The sequence below is a fragment of the Leptonotus elevatus genome, chromosome 12 (genome assembly GCF_054856555.1).
Source record: "Leptonotus elevatus isolate MCC_2025b chromosome 12, RoL_Lele_1.0, whole genome shotgun sequence".
In the NCBI taxonomy this organism is placed as follows: Eukaryota; Metazoa; Chordata; class Actinopteri; order Syngnathiformes; family Syngnathidae; genus Leptonotus; species Leptonotus elevatus.
In genome coordinates, this window is record NC_141250.1 from 5,377,209 (window position 1) to 5,392,039 (window position 14,831).

Sequence of the window (14,831 nt, forward strand, 5' to 3'; positions counted from 1 at the left end):
CGAAAAGAGAACAAGTAATAATTTACAGGGGAAGGCATGCTAAGGCTAAACCATGCTAAACCAGCTTCAAGCTAACATTAATTGTAGTAAAGAAACACTATTCAGTACAGCGGAACGTAACCAACGAAAAACGGCAAATTAAGACATGTCTAGAAAGAAAATAATTTGTACTTAATGAGTATTCCACTACACCAAATCAATGTGGATGTATCTTCCAATAGTCTTTTGTGTCTTTGATCTCAGAGTAATGCAGGTCTACTTGGCCATTGACGACCGCCTCACCTCTCTTAAAACTGAGACCTTCAGTAAAACACGAGAGGAGAAGATGGAGGACCTCTTTGCCCAGAAAGATGTAGGTCCTTCCTCCATCTATTTTTCCTCCTAGTACTTTTTAATGTTGTCAGTGGCATTTGTGCGTGCAGATGGAGGAGGTGGAGCTACGCAGCTGGATTGAGAAGCTCCAAGCGCGACTTCAGGCCTGCGGTCTGGATTCGCCGCAGCAGCTCCAGGCAGTGCTTGAGTCCCTAGTGGTGAAGAAGCAGAGCCTCTGTGAGATGCTGCAGTCGTGGAACAGCAGGTCATATTTGTGGCCAACGCTACATTTCTGAAACGTCATTTTGCTGACTTCCTGCCCCCATCCCCTCCTCAGGCTGCAAGATTTGTTCCAGCAGGAGAAAGGCCGCAAGCGTCTCTCGGTGCCCCCGAGCCCAGGCCGCCACCGACAGACCACCGCTGATGACAGCAAGGTCAGTGTGGTGCATTCAAGTGCCGACGAAATGTTCTCACGACTTGACGTATTTTGTTTTAATGACAGAGCACTCTGGACTCCTCACCGCGAAACCCCTCTCCGGTGGTGCAGAATGGCGACAAAGGTAAGCTGTCGATCTGGTGTAAAATTCTGCTCAGCAAAGTAAACCTGATGAATGTTATTTTGGACAGAGGACCGTCACCTCAACACACTGCCATCCACATCCTCCTCCTCCTCCAACGCGTTGCTGTCGCCTGCGGAGGCTGGAGCTGAGCCGAACACGCTTGTCCCCTCCTTCACGGAGCCGGACTCTGTCAGCATCCCAGAAGGTAGACATACACAGTGAAACTTACAATTCTGTTTCTAAAACCACCTTGAGCTAAAATATTCAAAATTTCCGGGGTCACCAGATGTGTTTGACGGACACTTGCTGGGTTCCACTGATAGTCAGGTGAAGGAGAAGTCCACCATGAAGGCTATTCTAGCAAATTTCCTGCCAGGAAACAGCTACAACTCCATTCCCTTCCCATTGTGAGTATTGTAGTCACCATTAATTGGCGCTGCAAAAAACACACATCATTTAATTTCAAATATGTTTATAGTTTTTAATTACATTGTAGATTTATGTAAAAGTGAATTATTTAGCAATTTTTTTATATTAACTAGCACTTATATCATAGACATTTAATGAAATGATTTCAATTTTCGTTTATGATGTAATAGTAACTGTATAATAACATTGTACAAATAAATTTTAATTTTTTTGGGGGTATATTGTTATTATTACCACTAAATATGTACCAACTAGGAGTGGGAATCTACGGGTACCTGACTATTTGATTCGGATTCAGAGGCCTATAATTGGATTCCAATACATCACTAGATTGGCTTACATTTTATAGTTCATGTAAAACACTGGTATCTTTTTCAAACAATTGCAGAACTCAAGGAAGAGCAAGGATTTACACTTCACACTTTGACTTTTTTTAAAGTGGCAAGGCAACATGGTTTACAATAGTGTGTCAACACAAATTTAGAAAAGTGCCAATGGTAGCATTTGCTGTAACAGATGTCTAACTTCTCCTATGACAATACATTTACAAAAACATATTTAAACTTATCAATCTGATTTGGCGTAACCTGTATTTTAATACTTGAAAGTGCAATATGCAGCAGACAACAGTGGCTTTTAGTTTTTTATTTAAACTTTGAAAATCGATTTTGAATACCACAGAATCAATCCAGAATCTTTTTAATACAACAACCAATGCATAAAAAAAACTAAAACGATTATCGTTCCCACCCGTAGTACCAACTTCGGAATGCAGCAAAATGATTAATTGTGCCTTCAAACATTTGTGTATTGGAATGGAATGCATGAGAAGTTAAAGTAAGAAAAATGCGGTTGTAGGTAACCTTGCATTTGTGATGTTAAATAAAATGAATAATGCTAAAGTTTGAGAAAGTACTGGAACAATCAGGCTAATTCAAATATTTGCATTTGACATCAAAAAATTAATTGAAAGAGATTAGATTTATTTCAGATTTTATTTTAAGGTGCATTGTACATCTTGATGTCTACAGTGAAAAATTAAGTTCTAATACTTAAGATTTTTACAATAATAATTGGCAGTTTATTCTCATCAACACGTATTTTAGTTTTTGTCATCTGAAGTTTGCGCAGTCCAAAAGAGTCCAATACATGAATACATTACAGCTGTTTGTGTAGAATTATGATATTAATAACGCAACCAAATTAGCCATATGGCAAATTGAAGCCCTCAATATATTTCATGCCTGCTTCAGACATCGAAAATACTGAAGTGTAAGATCACTTCCCATTTCGCAGTGACCCAGACAAGCATTACCTGATGTACGAACATGAACGGGTGCCCATTGCCGTGTGCGAGAAAGAGCCGAGCTCAATCATCGCCTTTGCACTCAGGTGACTACTCATATGTTTTGTTTTGTTTTTTAATATATACTGTATAAATTAAATGAGTGTTGTTTCTGTCTGCAGCTGCAAGGAGTACAAAACAGCACTGGAGGATTTGTCGAAGGCGTCCAACAAAGGAGCGGACGAGGTGTCACAAGCCAACAGGTTTGTTTCATCGATTATTCTGATGTTCCATTTAGAGAAGGAAATGTCAACTGAATCACTTTTGTCAAGTAGCGGAGAGGGCCGAGTCAAGGGCAGCCCGGCCAGGCTCGGCGAGTCGACGACGCAGAGCCGCAGCAGCACAGACGGCGACCCGCTCAGTGAGTGTTGATGTTTGTATATGTTCATGATCTGCCACTTGCTGATGATGTCATCTTTGCTCACCTGTCTAACCTGCAGAAGACGCGGATGTGGCCGATAAACAAAAGAAGCAGTCTCAGAATCCACATATCGAGCTGCGTACGTTTTTTTGTTTTGTTTTCTCATATTTCCACATACTACTCATTCAAAGCTGAAGCCATTCCCTCTCCTTCCTTCTGTTTAGAATTCTCAGACGCCAACGCCAAGTTCTACTGTCGCATCTACTACGCCGACGAGTTCCACAGGATGCGGGAAGAGATCTTGGAGAGTGCCGAGGAGGATTTTGTCCGCTCGCTGTCCCACTGCGTCAACTGGCAGGCACGTGGCGGAAAGTCTGGCGCTGTCTTCTACGCCACCGAAGGTCGGACCACTGACTATAAAGTCATAACTCCTTTCATAGAAAGAATTGAATAAGAGACACTAGATTGTAATTTGCTCTTTGAGATGAAAACATCTTTCTTCTTCTCTATTTCAGATGACCGCTTCATCCTGAAGCAGATGCCCAGACTGGAAGTCCAATCCTTCCTGGACTTTGCTCCTCACTACTTTACCTACATCACCGGAGCGGCGCAGCAGAAAGTGTGCATCACAAACGAGCAAACAGACGCGTAGTCTCTGGATTGACTAATAGAAACTAAAACTTGTGTCACAGAGGCCGACTGCCCTGGCGAAGATTCTCGGCGTTTACCGCATCGGTTACAAGAACTCTCAGAACAACACTGAGAAGAAACTGGACCTGCTTGTGATGGAAAATCTTTTCTATGGACGCAAGATGGCTCAGGTAAGGCAAATGTTGGAAATTATATTTTACTGGGGCTACCTGATGTGAAAATCAATAAATTAATAAGCATGATGGGACTTCCCTGTGAGTTGAAATAGTCCAACACCTGATACTCACTCCCAAAAGCTATTGTAGTTTTATTCTCTTTCACATTCATTACAATTTGTGCATTAGTATGACATTTTGTTTTTAACAATCAATGATTTGAAGTACATTACCTCCATTAACTCTGGTAGGATGAGGATGTGCTTGTCAAATCAACAGAGGTCGTCTTTTGACATCCTACCAACACCTTTGAAAATGTGAATTTTAATTTGAAATTCGATGGCAGAACAAATAGTTACGGGTAGAACTGATTGACGCGTGGACTTAATCACGGCGCATTATAGCTTTAAAGGTGGAGTATTGCAATTTAAAATAAGCAACACTTTTTGTCATACATGTTAACCCCTTCAGAGCTGTAGCTTTTCCCACTTTTTTTTTTTAATCTCATGTTTTTATTTGTTATAGTGGATGCCAGGATAGTATGGCTTGTAACGTATTGTAAACTTACCAAGCTTATATGTAACATTTTTAACATGAACATCATGCAAATCAACTTGTGATTGAGATTAATTAGCTAGGATCCAATTATGAACCAGAAGTGTTGACATCATTGGTTTAGACACGCAAATACGTCATGTCCACTGCAATCATCTATGGGTATGAAAATTGTACTGAAATATTCAAATTATCTTTTGTAAAATCTTGCCTCTCTAGCCCCATCTTACGCCACTAATTAATTTTTTTATGATCATTTAAAAAGTTATCAGTTATCAATCAAACACAAATCAAGTCGTATGTGGAAGTTGATTTAAAAAAATATGCTGGGGGAAAAAGACAAGACTCCTGTATTGTTGGATGCTATGCTATGCTATGCTATGCTCTGCATCTATTTGAACAGGACAGCGCACAGCAACACATTGACCAAGGCAAAGTTAGGAAAGATGCCGGGTTATAGCATAAATGCTCATTTCCACCTGTAGTTTCTGTCAAAGTAAATCATCAAGTTGTTGTTTTGGTGCAGTCTAACTGAATGAGTAGTCAGATGTCCTCATTGCTCCCCCCTGCAAGGTGTTCGACCTGAAGGGGTCGCTGCGAAACCGCAACGTGAAGACGGACTCAGGTAAGGAGAGCTGCGAGGTGGTGCTGCTGGACGAGAACCTGCTCAAGCTCATCTACGACAACCCGCTGTACATCCGCTCGCACTGCAAGTCGGTGCTGCGCGCCGCCATCCACAGCGACGCCTACTTCCTGTCCAGCCACCTCATCATCGACTACTCGCTGCTGGTGGGACGCGACGACGCCACCGATCAGCTGGTGGTCGGGATCATCGGTAAAGAAGAATTCGAAGCGGCGGCGCTCGACTGTTTTTTTGTCACACACTCATAAGATGTCTCCTGTCACAGATTACATCAGGACTTTCACTTGGGATAAAAGGCTGGAGATGGTCGTCAAATCCACTGGAATTCTGGGAGGTCAAGGTAGCGCTTGAAGACGTGCTCGGCAAACGTTGGCTCATGTCTTAAATTAAGTTCAAACAAACAACAAAGATGGATGGTTGCCTTGTTTTGTTTTTGTAACTAAGCACTAGGGGTGGGAATCCTTGACTGTCTCGCAATCAAGATTCAATTCCGACTTTGACTACAGTTCCGAACTGAACTGTTCCGAACTGACTAGTTTTCGCAGACAGTGAACAGTCCCTCAAAAAGAGTTTCATCATTTTCCGTCACTGACCATACCGAGTGGACGATTAAAGCAGGGACTTGTTTAGCTTGTTACCCAAACGTAGCTAGCTCATGGCCAACGCACAATGGAAAGTGCTTGTCAAGGCGCTATCTGTGACGCGCATGCACGGAAGATCGGCCATCTTGGATCGCCTACTACGGCAATGACAGAACAAAACTGCGTTCGGAAAATGATACATGAAAAAAAATCTTAGATTCTTGATGAATTTTAAAGTAACTAAGTAACTTTTAATCCTATACGTTTTTAAGATTAACATTTTACATTTGACCCCATTCCATTTCCAGTAAGTCTGCATTGTGTGTGTGTTTCAAATGACCCTCAACCCCTATTCTATTGTAACCCTAAGATGTTGTCGTTTCCGGAGGCTGGGTATAAGGCGGGCTACAAATAGTTTCTGATGTATTCTGGCGTTTTCCTGCTAAATTAACCAGACTCGGCAGGACAGGATTCAAGCACGTCTCTTTTATTTAACTCTCTTCTCGAACCAGGCTCGCTCGGTTACACCTCTCTCTCCTCTGTGCTCATGACATGCGCAGTACACGAAACACTTCAGCATGTAAAACTAAAATAAATACGAGACCAAAAGTAATAATTCACAAAACAAATAGAAGTCAATTGCAAGTAAATAAAAAAATATACATTTGCAAACACTATGACAATGATCACACATCGTTCTGAAGAAAAAAATAAACCAGATCACACATCGTTCTGAAGAAAAAAATAAACCATACCCACTTTCACAGAAAACTATGATTACAGTATGTGTCAAAATATTTTCTATTCGTACTAGATATGCTTGGGTACAGAACTGCTTTGATTAAATAAATAAATAAATAAAAGTGCACCTGTCCTGTACCCTTCGCAATGTCTGTTTCGTTTTGACCCATGTGCTTGCCGTAGTTAGCGATCCAAGATGGCCGATCTTCTGCGCATGCGCGTCATAGAGCGTGCGTTGACAGTGCCATTGACTCGCTAACGCTAATAAGCGCGCTACTCCCGGCACTTTTATCACTCAAAAGGACGGCTATTCATACAAAACACTTCAGGAATGTTTACAGAGAAGCATCTTAACATTATTAACATTGCTGACCGGCATATGCTCTTCCTACACTGCAAAAACCAAACAACTTTTATTGGCATAACAACATGAGCGTGACTTTTTCCTTCTACTCTCTAATGTGGTTACGTCTTAACAGTGTATCAGAACGTGGCCAAATCGTGTACAACATGAAAAGCGCTCCCAATAAAGGCACACACAAACAAGGGCAAGACAATATAAAATAATTGAAATAAAATCGATTTTGGGACATTTAAAATCAAATCTGAATGGTACTAAATGAAAATCGCGATTCTTATTAGAATCAATTTTAATCATCATAATTGTGTTTTTGCAGGAAAGATGCCGACGGTGGTGTCGCCCGAGTTGTACCGCGCCCGCTTCTGCGAGGCCATGGACAAGTACTTCCTCATGGTGCCCGACCACTGGACGGGATTGGGGGTCAACTGCTGAGCGGGGCACACCCCTCCCTCCCTGGGTGCTACAAAACGAGGTCCAATATTTCATGCACGCTGGGAGCATTTTTTTTTTTTATTGTTATTACTGACACATGAGCATGTCACCATTCCATACAACATATTTTTTAATGAGTGTACTGTTGTGGAGATCAATTATTATTTTATCATGTGGACCCTTGATGACATTGTCATTATAGTTTGCTACTGTAATTTAAAGTTTGAATATGTACAGAGATGATGTAACTATTAAAACATTATTAACATTGCTCTTTGAATATGTCTTCATTTTTTTTTTTGCATCAATATTTATATTTGAGCATATTTGAGGCTTGGCAAACTAGCATTTGTTAAAGAGGAAGTCAAGTACAAAAGTTCTTTACTAGAGAGGGACCGATTTATTTAATTTTATTTTTTCAGGGCCGATACCAATTATTAGTAGGTAGTCAAGGATGCTCTTTCTTTATTTATATTTTTTTAAGCATATGTTTATTGAACAACTTTTAGGGTTCATAAAATATTGGAGTGGGGGGGAAAAATCTTAGTCAGTAGACATCTGTGTTTTAACAATCTCATAAAAAGTTCAGAGGTCTCCCAGGGGCAGTAGCCATAAAATATCTGAAGTATTACATTTTTATATCTTAGTTTTAATTTCAAACAAAACCAAAGGTGCAGAGAGTTCTCAGGGTTAGCAGCATCTCTAAAAAATAAAAAATAAAAATACAGTGGTACCTCGGAGTTTGAACATAATTTGTTCCTGCGAAGTGTTCACAGACCGAATTGTTCAACCTCCGAAGCTTTTTTTTCCCATAGGAAATACTGTAAATGCAACTAATCCGTTCCCAAGCTCCAACAACAGAAAATTCCTAATTCAATTTCTATTTATGTTTTTTACATTTATACACTGTACAGTATTTAAACAATAAAAATACCTTACCTTACATGTTTTGGTGTGATGGCATCAGTGGATGATAAATGCTATGTTAATGCTAGCTTTAGTTCAGTGCTGAGTTTGTGTAGTTTACATTGGGCATATTCTTAAGACGACTAAGCGGTCCTTGCGTGCGTTGTTTAACGTCAGGCACGTTGTTGAACAGCTAAGAAGTAGTCACGGTAGTTACAACTGCGCGATAATCTCCTTCCTAATTCCACTGTGGTTCGTAGCACTGTATGTTTTTCTTTGCTGCCACCGGCACTGTTGTCTTTCTTTGGGCCCATGGCAAAGAAAATTGTCGTGGAAAAATCCAAATGCACTCGCGAATATGAGCAGTGCATCGTCTCAACTACCGCAACATGAGTATTCGGCTTCACTCGGCTTCCCGTGTTCAAGGTACGTTCGGCTTAGCTTGCTTTGCTTGGGTGTTCAAACTCCAAAAATGAGTTTAAACTCAGAAGCATTTTTTACTCAGATTTTTTGGTTGAAATCCAAATTGTACAAGTTCAGAGACGTTTAAACTCTGAGGTTCCACTGTAATTAGTTCCCTGAAGTTAACACTTTTTAAAATAGATCTTTTATCGGCCATATGATTCTTCAAAATGGCCGATTTATATTCTTCAAAATGATGAATATCTGCGCCGATAATCGATCTATCCCTATTCTTTACAATACGGTAATATGTTTTATGTGCTCACTCCCACTAGTCTGAACACAGCATTGTAATTAATATTGCATTTGTGGAATGCAGCAAAATCCACCTTCCGTGTTTTTATCCATCTCAGGGAGCGGCCATTTTGCCACATGCTGTTGTCTGAAAATGACATCACAGTTGCCCAAAGGCTGATTTTGTTTTGACTTTTCTTTTGGTTTTCCTTAAGGCTTCACTTCCAATTTAATGGAGTTAAAGTAAAAAAAAATATATATATATATACAATCAATGTTTTGCCTTTTTTTTGCTACTTTTTTTTAGTAACAACAACAACTTAAGAGTCTAAAGTTTAGTTAGAGTTGCATTAGGGCATAGGTGTCAAACTCCGGTCCTGGAGGGCCGTGGTCCTGCAGGTTTTGGATGTTTCCCTTCTCCAACACAGCTGATATATGATCAGCTCTTCAGCAATCTCTGCATAAGCCTGATAACGATCCTGCTGATTGGAATCAGCTTGTGTTGGAAGAGGGAGACCACCAAAACCTGCAGGGCTGCGGTCCTCCAGGACCGGAGTTTGACACCTGAAGAGGGTCTTCTGCCCAGATTTAGTCATAACTGTTTTAATTTCCTTATTTCCTCAGTAGAGCTTTGTGAGTGTTATCGTAATTTCTGCCAGGTGCCGTCATGACTGGGACCTCCTCTATTTCTACAACAATGGGCCATTGTCAATGTGTTTGAATGATGTCTCCAGGTGCCGTCATGACTGGGACCTCCTCTATTTCCACAACAATGGGCCATTGTCTGTGGTTGAAGTCAATGTGTAATGAATGATGTCTTTAAAAGTCTTATCTCATGTCTGGTGAACTCCGGGTGGGCTGTTTGCAGGGGGCTTTGTGGTACCGCCCTTCAAGATAGAATAAGAATGTTGTAAGTCCTCTAAAATCTTCGCACTTGTGAGAGGCTGCAGCCATTGTCTGGAACTTACTTGTGCCCGGAATATTCTGTAGAAATAAAAGCTTCGAAGCAACTGTTCATCGATCTCCAGCCTGCATTCGGATAACCCACATTCTCACTACCCGAAAGAAAACGAACACGTGGAGGAAAGATCTGCCTCCTAACACACCTTTGCATTAGGGTATGAAAATCATTACAATTTAAAACTTTTATGCTTTGTATATTGGGAATTAAGTGAAATAAGGAATTTAAAAAATATATATATATACATATATATATATACATATATATATATATATACATATATATATATATATACATATATATATATATATACATATATATATATATATACATATATATATATATATACATATATATATATATATACATATACATATATATACATATATATATATATATACATATACATATATATATATATACATATATATATATACATATATATATATACATATACATATATATATATATACATATATATATATATATATACATATATATATACATATATACATATATATATACATATATACATATATATATACATATATATATATATATACATATATATATATATATATACATATATACATATATATATACATATATATATATATATACATATATATATATATATATACATATATATATATATATATACATATATATATATATACATATATATATACATATATATATATATATATACATATATATATATATATATATACATATATATATATATATATATATACATATATACAGGGATAGGGCCCACACATAGTGAACTAATGAAATACTGTACATTGTAAAAAATAAATAAATAAAATATGGTAGACAAAGATACTTTTAAGTATAGAATAAATATGAACAAAGGTTCACAAGAGACATTATTAAGTGAGAAAACTGCAACACATTTATTTTTTGAAGTGAACAATTGCCATATAAAAACACTGAAGTGTGGTCGTACTGCATCAGGAACTGCTTTGAAAGTCATCTGGAGTGAACATTGTCTCGACTCATGAAGCTCATCTTTGTATTAAAACTACGCATTCATTAAACGTTGTTCACTTCAATTAAATGGTAAAAATGAGCTTCAAACAGGTTGTGTTCGAATGGTGAAGTCATACAAAGATGTATAAATCAACATGATATAAAAGAGCAGTACCAATGTCGGCCGTTTCGCCTTTAACTTGCCACGAACTTTACTACCAACAAATATTTGCATCAGCTCATAGCCCAGAAAAAAAAAGTACCTTAAACTGAAATATTGTCACTGTCAAATGAAAGTCAATTAATTAATTTATTTTATTATAAATATGACTGGAAAAAAACACATTTGTAGCTACTTCTCATCATGACTGGACATAATGTTACCTTACTGTTCAACTTTAGTTTTTTGTTTTCTAGTAGTTTGGTTTTGCGTGATCGGATTGGGAATGCTTACCTTCAAACCCCTTCAAAAATGAAGGAGCGTTAGGGCCACACTGAAAGGGGGGAAATTGGAAAAACTAATAATATACTTAAGCGGTAAAATCAACAAATGTAGGTCTTTTTCCCACATTCCTTTTTTCCCTCATGTAATCATATTGGTTTGAGTGGTTCCATAAAACTCCTTGGAAGTGTCACATTGCCCGCCAAATCAATAACGACAATGAAATGTGCTGGTTGGGGTTTAAGTGACCTCTGAACTTTTCTGTACTTTTCTGTTTCTCAAAAAGAAAAGAAAAGAGAGAGACGTCAAGGCACTGCACACATTTGATGGCACATTGCTGGTAGGTAGTCACATGGAGGTTTTACATTGAAGTGCTGGCAGTTTGTGGACCATCGTGGAAATACAAAAGCCTTCAGTCAGGAGAAGTTGGGAATGTTTTTTTAGCAAAATACGTATTTGTATCCTTTAAAGAGGCGAACCTCCACTACCCTGATTCACAAAAGGGTCGGCATGCAAGCAGTGGACAAGAGCAGGAAAGTGTGCGCACATTTTGGGAATCTTTTCTACACATTTGTGCTTCAAGTAACAAACAATAAATAAAAGCAACGTACACTCATTACAATATTTTCATAAAACTATTTTCCTTGTGATATTCTTTTCAATTATGACTTTTCACCATGTCATTTTGAATTTATCTTGTACTAATAATACAAGTACCGGTATATTCTCGTGAAATTATGACTTTATGACATCTGCTTCTTTGTAATATAACATTATGCTTGTGAAATTATGACATAAAAAAAAAATCACAAGTTGTCTTTTCTGTTAATTTTATATGCTTGTGAAATTATGACATAAAAAAAAAATCACAAGTTGTCTTTTCTGTTAATTTTATATGCTTGTGAAATTATGACATAAAAAAAAAATCACAAATTGTCTTTTCTGTTAATTTTATGCCCGTATTGTAAAAATACGGAATGCTACAACTTCATTCTCACCAATGTTTTTTGTTTAGTTTTTTACTCTCTTGTGACGATAAACAATTCCGAGCTTACGTCACAAGTCAAAATGGCGGCCTTACACGGTGAAAACAAGCTCATTGAAAAGCACTGCATTCTGGATTGTTGTAATTTGATTTGTGAGGATTATTTTGATTTCAAAATGTGATGAAATGTCATTTGACGACTATAATAATCTGCCTGTAGAAGCAAAAAGTGTGTTATGAACAGAAATTGGATTTAATTGGTCTTAGCGTTAGATGAATGTCCTTAAAAACAGCCAAGACGCACAAAATCGCACATGTATATAATTTGGTTATTAAGTCATCCGAATATTGTACATTATGCTAATAATGTAAAGACTTTTTAATCGAAAATTAAAATGCGCGACATGCAAGCTAAAACGTCACGAGACTAGCATTTAGCATGTTAGCTAGCACGTAGCTGTGGTGGTTTTTTGAGCTTGTGATGAGTTAGCCTGGCCAGCCAGTCTACACTCTTTTAATATTCTAAACAAAGAGTAGGATATTTGCGTGAATAATTTCATCAAATTGGATGATTTGAGTGATTTTTTTTTGCCTATTTTTTCTTCATTCACTTTGTTTGCCCTCCTGTTGCTAAGAAAAACGACTAAAGGAGAGGGCTTTATTCCATATAGAGTGTAAAGATAACGATACAAGTTGGTTAACGCCTAAAATATGTACATAACAAAATAATATGTTTTATCACACTCAAAAATGATTCTTACCACTAATGAAGTGCTGACTACAAAACACTGTGGTCTTGGTTAGCCTCCATTTTAAACTGTTTGGTTCCACTCTTTCACTGCTTTTACACATTTTCTGCAATTCTCAGGGTCCAAATATGGAATGATAATTTAGTTTCCATCATGTTCTGGTTGGAACATCAAGCCGCACAGCCACATTCAGGCCTGATTTTCTGAGAGCTTTGTATGCTCAGTCACAGGCAATACGAATGCCCAGAAGTTCGGAATTGTCCATTACGACTTTATTCTACTTTTTATTGTAATTTGACTACTTGATGTTGCTTAAATCACAAAATTCTCACAATAATTATGAAAATAAAGATTTTTTTTGTAATATTAGAAATTGAAAAAAAATTCTATCACAATATATGTTTTAAAATTTGCAGTTGCAATTTCGTTTTTGTAAAATTATGACTTTCTTAAATATAACTTTTTATTCTAATATAGTTTTTTTTCCCTCATAATTTCATTACCTTGTAAAGTTTTAGACCGCTCAGACAATATTCTCACGTTTTTTTACTTTGATGTAATTTTGTCATAATACTACAACTTTTTATATTGCAAATATTCTTGTAAAATGATAACAACTTTATTCTGGTGAAATAACATCTTATAATATTACCGTTTTAAAATTACCTTATTCTCTCCGAAAGCTTTCCTCACGATACGATGACTCTTTCTTGTAAAAGTCTGACTTTCTTGTAATGTGACATTTTCATGAAATTGCAAAAAAAAAAAAATATATATATTACAATATATTTAGTTTTAGGTAATTAACTGTCGTTTTGTAATAAACCTTAATGGGGTAGATGCCACAGACTTCCGACTTCCGGGTTTTACACAACAGCGCTGTTTCCGGCCACTGCTGGCCGCGTTCCAACACTCGCACCCCCACCGTGCGCTCCCACTCATCTGCGAGGGGGCGTCTCGGCTATCTGAAATGCTTTGGACACTGAGACAGACACTACACACTCGCAGCCTCGCACCCGTCGACGGGAACGCGCAACCGAGGGCCACAAAGGCGGAAGCGCAAGTAACGGGACGCGGCCCACATGGCGCAAACCGGAAACGGAAACAAAGCTGATGTTTGAAAACCCGGAAGTCGGAAGTCCCGCCTCCTCTGTAGCATATATTCCATTAATGGACCCAGTGTGTCTTTCCAGTGAATGCGAAGTTTTAATATTATTATTATTGTTGTGTAAAAGCTGCTTATTCAGTACATCAAACCAAAAAATCAATAAAAACAACTAAAATGAACAAAATAATGTTAAAAATGGCTTCTTTTTCTTGCTTGTAAAGTGTTGGAGGTGAGTCGCGGCGCCACCCAGAGGCCAAGTACCGAGGTCAATTTGGATTTCAGCACCCGTGTGACAAAAGAAGAAGCGGTTACATGCAAATGAACCGCGTCAACTTCTTCTTGGAAAGATGGCATCAAGAGGTCCGGTGACCAGAAAGGGTCAGAACGTTTCCGAATCCTCAGAGTCGTTCTCTGTGGTTCCCTCACTGGAGGGTCCCGAGGGGTTGCCCTCACTGGAGGGTCCCGAGGGGTTCCTGGCGGCGCGCGGGTCCCGGGGGACGGCGGCCGCGGCAGGGTCTTTGTGCGCTTTGGGGGGCAGCAGCCTCAGCAGGGCGCCAAGGGAGGGGGCGCCGGAGCTGCAAGGGGAGCAGAAAGGCATCATGGTAGCCAGAATGAGCGCCAGGCAGTCGGCCACCTCGCGGCTGGGCGCGCAAGCCAGAGCGGGGGTCAAACCTGCGTCACAGAGACAGAAGACAGAAGGGGGGGGGGGCGAAATGGACAGGAAGCGGAGGTGGCGAAGCGGGAGACAAAAGAGGGACGGAGCGGCATTCGTGTTAGCGTTTCAGCAGTGCACAAACATACAAGGGGGAGGGGCTGCACAGTTTAGCCATGCAATAGATGGACAAAAGTATTCGGACGCACTTCT

General features: G+C 38.8%; 2 protein-coding genes across 5 annotated transcripts in view; one reads left to right on the top strand and one right to left on the bottom strand.

Moving 5' to 3' along the window:
• pikfyve (phosphoinositide kinase, FYVE finger containing) overlaps positions 1-7,397 on the top strand; it is a 36,439-nt gene extending 29,042 nt beyond the window's left edge. For all 3 annotated transcript variants that reach the window (XM_086090991.1, XM_086090992.1, XM_086090990.1), the window contains 16 exons: positions 244-352; positions 423-577; positions 650-746; positions 815-872; positions 940-1,077; positions 1,159-1,279; positions 2,598-2,693; positions 2,769-2,849; positions 2,922-3,007; positions 3,087-3,146; positions 3,232-3,408; positions 3,523-3,626; positions 3,700-3,828; positions 4,942-5,203; positions 5,277-5,351; positions 7,011-7,397. In XM_086090991.1, coding sequence (XP_085947117.1) covers positions 244-352; positions 423-577; positions 650-746; positions 815-872; positions 940-1,077; positions 1,159-1,279; positions 2,598-2,693; positions 2,769-2,849; positions 2,922-3,007; positions 3,087-3,146; positions 3,232-3,408; positions 3,523-3,626; positions 3,700-3,828; positions 4,942-5,203; positions 5,277-5,351; positions 7,011-7,126 — 1,864 coding nt within the window. In that variant the 3' untranslated portion in view covers positions 7,127-7,397. The remainder of the gene's footprint in view (positions 1-243; positions 353-422; positions 578-649; positions 747-814; positions 873-939; positions 1,078-1,158; positions 1,280-2,597; positions 2,694-2,768; positions 2,850-2,921; positions 3,008-3,086; positions 3,147-3,231; positions 3,409-3,522; positions 3,627-3,699; positions 3,829-4,941; positions 5,204-5,276; positions 5,352-7,010) is intronic.
• A 3,188-nt stretch (positions 7,398-10,585) lies between these two features.
• Positions 10,586-14,831, bottom strand: part of ankrd44 (ankyrin repeat domain 44) — a 34,173-nt gene continuing 29,927 nt past the window's right edge. The window contains exon 28 of one of the 2 annotated variants that reach the window (XM_086091091.1): positions 10,586-14,638. In XM_086091091.1, the coding sequence (XP_085947217.1) occupies positions 14,346-14,638 (293 nt within the window). In that variant the 3' untranslated portion in view covers positions 10,586-14,345. The remainder of the gene's footprint in view (positions 14,639-14,831) is intronic. The other variant, XM_086091092.1, reaches the window with a different exon arrangement.